The 7,909-nt window shown below is 35.0% G+C and overlaps 1 protein-coding gene across 1 annotated transcript; it reads left to right on the forward strand.

The window, feature by feature from the left end:
• The first annotated feature begins 1,188 nt into the window (after positions 1 to 1,188).
• LOC113300090 (monodehydroascorbate reductase 4, peroxisomal) lies at positions 1,189 to 6,933 on the forward strand. The gene is made up of 7 exons (XM_026549271.1): positions 1,189 to 1,485; positions 2,485 to 2,536; positions 2,709 to 2,789; positions 4,499 to 4,617; positions 4,745 to 4,964; positions 5,515 to 5,633; positions 5,983 to 6,933. The coding sequence occupies exons 1-7, from the start codon at positions 1,366 to 1,368 to the stop codon at positions 6,712 to 6,714; spliced, it is 1,443 nt and encodes a 480-aa protein (XP_026405056.1). The 5' UTR covers positions 1,189 to 1,365; the 3' UTR covers positions 6,715 to 6,933.
• Positions 6,934 to 7,909: the final 976 nt, after the last annotated feature.

The following is a 7,909-nucleotide window of genomic DNA, read 5'->3' on the forward strand; positions in this document are numbered from 1 at the left end:
ATTGGGGAGCAATCTGGAATATGGACACTGCTCCAGTTATTAAAATCTTCATTTGGAAATGTGCTCATGAAATCCTGCCCACTAATGCTAAAACAGCTAGCATTCTGTACTACATTGATCTTTTATACCAAATATGCAAAAGTGGGGAGGAAACAATGACACACATGTTTCTAAATTGTCATGATGCCACTTATGTATGGCAGGAAATCATTGGTCCCACCCATACTCATTTTGATAACACTACAATCTTCATGGATTGGCTGAACTCATAGTATCTTCCTAGGGATGCCAATAAAAACTGCAGTTTGTATGCTACAACATGCTGGTTCATCTGAAAGGCTAGGTATGATCTGGTTTTCAGTCATATCCAGCCAAATGCTAGACAAACCTCCAACTGCATCAGGCAGCACTTGTGCAATCCTAACAGAATCCATAAATTACCAACCCATATTTTGAATACTTTCTCTTTAACACCCGAAGAGAATGATTCAACTGGAGAACACAACAGTGCTCCATACTCCCTGAACAATTACCCAAGAGGGAATTTTGGCATAATCATAAAGATATGCACTCTCCAAGATCCCGAGAGCCTAACTTATTATTCTGCTCTATCTATCTTAGATTTTGCAGGAAATCCCATTGGAACAAAAGGACATCCAGGACACTCTGGAGCTTGGGGAGCAACAGGAGGAGCAGACTTAACTTTTTCATGGGCCAAAGAAATGCAGCACACCAAAGTGGAAATACAAGCTGAATCTATGGAAATCCTAGTCCGTTTCAAGTTACTATATCACAAGGCTGTCAAACAAAGATTTCACCTGAACTTTCACGAAAAAATGAGCCATGAAGAAGAAGATAATACCAACAGAATCAACCCAGTTACTTTTATCTTAATTAGTCTCAAAGTTATCCAAAGACTTCAAAATTTGGATACTTTTAATATTGCACTAGCTTGTAAGAACAATGTTGGCAAGACTAGTGGCAGCAGCCTTGCTAACTATTTGTACCAGGGCTATTTTCGGCCTAAGTTTTTCTATAAAAAAATAAAATAAAATAAAATTAAAATTGATATATTTCGGATGGGGTTAGGAAATTACATGTCCACAGGTTCCAAACCTAAATGACTGATGTCAGAACATACTAGTAGACTTGTTGGCCGTTGTTGCCGTTTTGGTTCCTGCCAAAAGAGAAAAGGATAATATAGTAATAAAACCTTTTTTTCTTTCTTCATTGAAAATAAAATAACAAAAAATTAGAAATTTCAACTTTCGAGATGGATTGAAAAAGAAAAACCTACAAAACGAAAATATCAAAATTAACTTTTAAGATTTGAGAAACACAGTCGCGCTGTTTAGAGAAAGAGAAATGGGAAGAGCTTATGTTTATGTGATTCTTGGTGGTGGTGTTGCTGCTGGTTATGCTGCTCTTGAGTTCTCAAGAAGAGGAGTCGGTCATGGTGAACTTTGCATCATTTCTGAAGAATCTGTAAGTTCCCTTATTTTTTTCTTTTATTTTTTTTAATTATACTCCTTTTATTTTACTCATTTTGGTTCTGTAAGCTCATTTGAATCCTGGGTTCTTCTCAAATTAAGTGGTCGTTTGCAATAATAGTGTAATTCACCATAGTTTTTCTTAAAAACCCAAGTTTTTGTTTTGTGTTTGATGGGTTCAGGTTTGTTGTGAACTGTTATATGGGTGTTGTTCATCTCGAATGTTTTATGGTCATTTTTGTGAGTTTATCTCTCTAATGAATGATTTTGGCACGTAGCTATCAAACTGTTTTGTATGTCTCATCTTATCTTAAGAGCTCAATTTTATTGCTAGTGTCTATTTGTTGGGGTCTGCAGTTGAGCTGAAGATATCTTATGTATCTTTTGGTTATGGAATACATCCACAAGCATCGACAAAAACCATTAAGAAGAGGAATTATATTTGAATAGGGGTTGGTGGCCCTATAAAGTGATTTTGATAATTGTTCCAGTCTGTCTCCTTGTTTACGCCAATTACCATCTACTACCTGGTTGAAAGGCTGGGATCCTTAGCATGTGGTTGCATGAGGCGAGTGATTCCAACATATTTAGCATCTACTACTCTGAGGAAAAGCAGGAACACCACCACTGAGAACCCTGTTAGTAGATGGTAATTGGCGAGTGATTCCAACACAGTTGACAACATATTTTATTCACCGGTAGAGGAAAAGCAGTTTTGTAATTTGATTACAGATATCATTTTAGAACTTCATAGAGGTTGGGGAAATTTTTCTTTGCTCTTTCTTTATTTTGATACAATGACTAACTCCTCGTTTATGAACTTCTATAGGTTTTATTTTGAATCTCATGTTTGCTCAATATTTGGTAAATGTTATCAAATCTATCACCAATTCACTGTGTATATAGGCTTGCATGATTTCTTGCTATGTATTTGCTTTTAGTCTTAGTAACTAAGTGGTACAGTCTCTTGATTAAGTCTTGGTGTATGTGGCAGGTTGTACCTTATGAAAGACCTGCACTGAGCAAAGGGTTTTTACTTCCAGAAGGTATCATCGTAGCTTACTTGGTCCAAAGAGAGACTTCTTATAAAAATGAAATACTATAATTATAAATTTCCATACTTCGGAATGGGAATGTAAGACGTAGAAGTGGTAGTTTCATATGTAAATCTTTTGGAATCTGTAACATGTTCTTAATGTGGGTTATGATGATTTGTAGCTCCTACACGCCTTCCATCTTTCCACACCTGCGTAGGAGCAAATGAGGAAAGGTTGACTCCAAAATGGTACAACGAACATGGTAATTATCTTCTACCCTAGGCTCTTTCTTATGTATGCTATTGAGATAAATAGTGCGTCTTTGTTTTTGCTATCAAAGACTTAAACATGTGACAATATTTTTATTAATTTATGTAGCTCTCTATTTGCTTAGGATTCCGAGCACCAAATTTTCCGGACAATGTAAAGTAGTTTTTGTACTTCTAAGATTCATTAAGCTGTATGATATCAACTGACTACCAGAGGAAAGTAGAAGAAATTTTATGTTGTAGGTGATTCTTATCCTCCATTGAGTTTAGTAATTGCTTCACTCTTATGAATCTGGGAAAAACAGAATACCAATTTTTTTTTTGGGAAAATTGGGGATATGGCCCAAAATCAACTGTCATCTTGGAGCCAGTTTTCGGGAATATGTCCCAGCCGTCCAAAATCTCATCCAAAACCGTTAAGTAGTCAACATTCGCACACACTTGGGATTACAGTATAACTTCTATAAAATAATAGGTTTGGGACCAAGAAAAATTATTATTTGAAAGAAATATTATATTATCGATAATATAATAAATTATTATTTTATAATTAAATAATATATAATTATTTTAAAAAGTAATACCTAGCTTGGAGGTTGAATAATACTTGTAGGTTAAGTAAAATATCGACTAATTTTGTAAAAGCATTATATTATTGACTAATTGCAATACAAATACATGCACTCCAAGTATTAATGACACTTTAAAATTACTTCTTGTTGTTGTATAACAACGTGGCTCCGGGTACTTTGATTGCATTACGAATTATTGGGTATGAACTACAACTTGATTCGAGTTCTAAAGAAAAAGAAACCAACATTAAATCATATTTGCAAGAGTTTAATATGTATGAAATTAATTTTTTATTTTTTTAGTAGCATTATTATTTTATGTATTATTTGGGACCTAATAATCATCAAGGGGAACTTTTAAAATGTATTATTTTATGATTTTATCGAATTTATTATTTTAGCACTAAGGGCCCGAATTGGGACCTGGAAATTTTATTATTTTAACGAGAATATTATATTATCGAGTATTACTTTAAAGAAGTTATACTGTACATATGTGAATTAAAAGACAGATATACTATATACTAACACCTTTACAAGGTTCAGGAACATATTCAGGCAGAAAAAACCTCAAAGAAATTAGAGAAAAGTCCAAACACATTTACGATAAATTGACTATTTAACGCTTCCTTGATGGAAGCTGTTATTTTGGGCATATTCCCGAAAACTGGAATCCTGGGGCATATCTCCAAGATGACAGTCGATTTTGGGGCATATCTCCAATTTTCCCTTTTTTCTTATAGAAGAGAAACAGGGAATGTGTTCATGGTTTTATTTCTGAATCCCTTAAAGTGATTATCCTTGCATAGAAACTCATTTAGACTAGAGGCTATATGGTCAAATCATCAAAACTGTGTCACAAACATCAAAACTTTGTCACAAAGGTTCTTGCAGTTTGACAACCATCGAAGAGTATTATTGATTACATCTTAACACATTTTAGAATCTGGTAGAAACCCCAGAGTAAATACTTATCATTGAATTATAGTTCTCCTCTATTGGTTCCTTGAATCTGTTATTCTTCCCTCTTAATATTGATCAACTAGAAGAAAGTTAAGCATTGTCAAATCTGATATATATTTCTGCTTATTACAGTGACTAATTGTCAGCATCTGGATCCTCCTTTTTAGGAATTGAACTAGTTCTTGGAACTCGAGTTAAGTCTGTTGATGTGAGGCGGAAGACACTGCTAACTTCACTTGGAGAAACTATAAGTTACAAGTACCTGATTATTGCAACAGGGGCTCGGGTACTAAATCTAGTTTTTTGATTTCCTTCATTTCTTTCATATATTAGATTTTGAGATGCACCTATTTAGAAAACTGTATGAGCATGTGCCATATTGCCTCTGATTGAATTGGATATCTTCTGTATAGGCTTTAAAACTTGAAGAATTTGGAGTGAGCGGTCCAGATGCCGAAAATGTTTGTTATTTGCGTAATGTAGCTGATGCAACCAGGCTTGTTGAAGTGATGCAATCTTGTCCTGGTGGGAATGCTGTTATCATTGGTGGGGGCTACATCGGTATGGAGTGTGCCGCATCTATGGTGATAAATAAAATGAATGTCACAATGGTCTTCCCAGAGGCCCATTGCAGTAAGTACAATCTGTTTCCTGACTTGGATTCCTTTACCTTATTAAAAACTCCTCAAATCCTAGATTAGAGTTGCATGTATTTGCATGAATTGAATTCCTGTCTTCCCATCTAATCAACTTATGCTTCAAAAAAAAATCTAATCAATTTATGGATCATCTATACCTCTGTCACACGATTTACTTTTTGAGGCAACAGCACCCTCATCTTCTGGTCGTCAGTTATTGTACCTTCAAACTACAGTGGGGTTGAACTATATAAAACCTAGAGGTGGATGATGGGTGTTGTGGATCACCTATCACAACCTTATAAGTCATTGATCAAAATCACTCTCTTAAATTGCTGCTTTTGCTAAAATATGTGTATGCATTTTATTTTATTTTGAGCTGTAAGGTATATTTTCTTTCGTAGAAGGAATCCTAGTACTTGAGGAGTATGTGATATTCATATATGCTGTCTAATTGACAGCAAAATAGACTTTAATATATTTCTGTACAAAACTATGATTATGATGCATTTTCATAGTTAATTCTTTTCCTTTCTTTTTCTCAGTGGCACGTCTATTTACAAGAAAGATTGCGAATTACTATGAAGATTATTACAAGTCTAAAGGAGTGAAATTCATTAAAGGAACTGTTTTGTCATCATTTGAAAAGGATTCAGACGAGAAAGTAAGTATATCTTAAGAACTAGTTGTTATCTAATCCAGTTAACTTGTGCATTTGTTTTCAAATAAAAATCCGAGCTGAATTGGCTTGATATTGATAACAGTGTCCTGATTCCCCCAGAACTGAGACTGTTTAAAAAGGTCTCATCTTAAAAAAAGAAGAAGCAAACTTCAATATTGTTTTCAAATTGATTAGTTTATCAATTTCATGACTGAGCATTTAGTGTGATGTGAAGTATATTGTAAAATGCAATTAAATCTCTGTCTAAGCAATAATCTTATATGTCGACACTTGCACATTGGATCACTCGTGGCCTTTATGAACTTGATTGTTTTTGTATCCCACTTTACAGGTAACATCTGTAGTTCTTAGGGATGGAACCAAACTTCTCACAGATATGGTTGTGGTAGGAATCGGGATCCGGCCGAACACAAGTTTAATCGAGGGTCAGCTGACTTTGGAAAAGGGTGGAATTAAAGTGAACGGTCTAATGCAATCAAGTAATAGCTCAGTATATGCAGTGGGAGACGTTGCAACATTCCCAGTCAAACTCTTCGGGGAAACTCGTAGACTTGAACACGTTGACTCGGCACGTAAATCAGCAAAACACGCTGTTGCATCATTAATGGCTCCAAACAAAACATGGGATTTCGATTACCTACCTTTCTTCTACTCTAGAGTTTTTACATTATCTTGGCAGTTTTATGGTGACAATGTAGGAGAAGTAGTACACTATGGGGATTTTTTAGGAAGCACATTTGGGGCTTATTGGGTTAAAAATGGTTATCTTGTGGGGTCATTTCTCGAGGGTGGAACTAAAGAAGAGTACGAAGCCATAGCAAAAGCAACCAGACTGAAACCCAGGATCGAAGACTTGGCAGAGCTCGAAAGACAAGGTCTTGGTTTTGCTGTTTCAATTGGTCAGCAACTGCCTACTGTGGTTGCAACCGTTGCTGAGGTGCCAAGCTTTGGAGTCATTATGAATAAACCATTACATGCATGGCACGCCGTTGCCGGGGTTGTTCTGGCTGCATCCATTGCTGGGTTTGGTTACTGGTACGGAAGAAGACGCCGAAAGTGGTAGAGAATGACGCTGTCATCCTAGGTTTTCTTTTAAATATGGATGGCCATTCAGTTTCGGTTATGCTCATCATGTTGTAGCAGTTTTCGGTGTAGAAACATTAAAAAAAAATACATAAATGATCTGATGGGGGTTTCCCTATCATACATCTATTATTTATTATTCCAAATTTAGATACCTAAACAATAAAAAAACTGTTATATGAAATTGTATTTGTACTGATATTTGTATTCTAATCATTTTTTTTTCTTCGTAAAGAGGGGACTGGGTTATGCGGACGCAGACAATATAAAATTCTCAAAAGACTAGGACGCTGACACGTATATACATATTTTATTTATATATACAATCATGTATCTATATATCAAAGTTAAGTGTTTCGATCTTGAAAATTAGAAAATGATGTTACATTATGTTATTTTTGTGTACAAATTTCAAAAGAAAAGAAGAGATCATTTGTTTATACACACTGAAGGTCATGCAATCAATCATTATTAAAATGCATTCTTAGAACAATATATGCCCAACTAAGGGTATACATAATGTCACTTACAATTACAAAACCCTAATAAATGCCTAATTATCCCACTTTTTCTCTCTATCTTCTTATTCTTGCCTCCTCTTCTTCACTTTCCTTCATCGTCAAATTGTTTTGCTTCATCTTCTACTAACACTAAATCCACATCTACCTGATTTCTCTTCTTTTCCGTGTTCTTTAACGTTTCTCCTCTGTTACCTATGTTGTGATAGCAGGACAAAAAATTATTGCAAAACTTTACCTTTGTATCTGGATGTATGTAGAATAAATGTTGGTGATCATTTATTGACGAAAGATTAATATTTATAGATATGTAATATAATTAATTAATGTTTCAGTTACATTTCCTTAAGCTTATTATTATGTATTCTGATTGGATGAATCGGTTTAGTGATTGATCTGAATGTTTGTCTTTCTTCATTTAGATAATAATAGTAAAAATAAAGGAAAAAGTTTAAATAAAAATGAAAAGAAAACGCATCAAACCCGAGTCACCGGTGTGTCCAAACCAGACGCACATTTTGATGCGTCGGACAGTCCTCGTGTCAGCATCCCACACGCGTCCCGTGTCTGACGCGCGTCGGACACGGCTCAAAAAATGCAACGTCTGTGCAACCCAGGAGGGAAGCCTTATATATTCATATATTTATCCCATACAAG

The sequence above is a fragment of the Papaver somniferum genome, chromosome 7 (genome assembly GCF_003573695.1).
Source record: "Papaver somniferum cultivar HN1 chromosome 7, ASM357369v1, whole genome shotgun sequence".
NCBI lineage: Eukaryota > Viridiplantae > Streptophyta > Magnoliopsida > Ranunculales > Papaveraceae > Papaver > Papaver somniferum.

Excerpts from the sequence above, each read along its gene's own strand:
- LOC113300090 (XM_026549271.1), top strand. The coding sequence starts at position 1,366 with ATGGGAAGAGCTTATGTTTATGTGATTCTTGGTGGTGGTGTTGCTGCT. Across the intron at positions 2,790-4,498 it reads AAAATGGTACAACGAACATG|GAATTGAACTAGTTCTTGGA; the intron begins GTAATTATCTTC and ends CCTCCTTTTTAG. Across the intron at positions 4,965-5,514 it reads CTTCCCAGAGGCCCATTGCA|TGGCACGTCTATTTACAAGA; the intron begins GTAAGTACAATC and ends TCTTTTTCTCAG.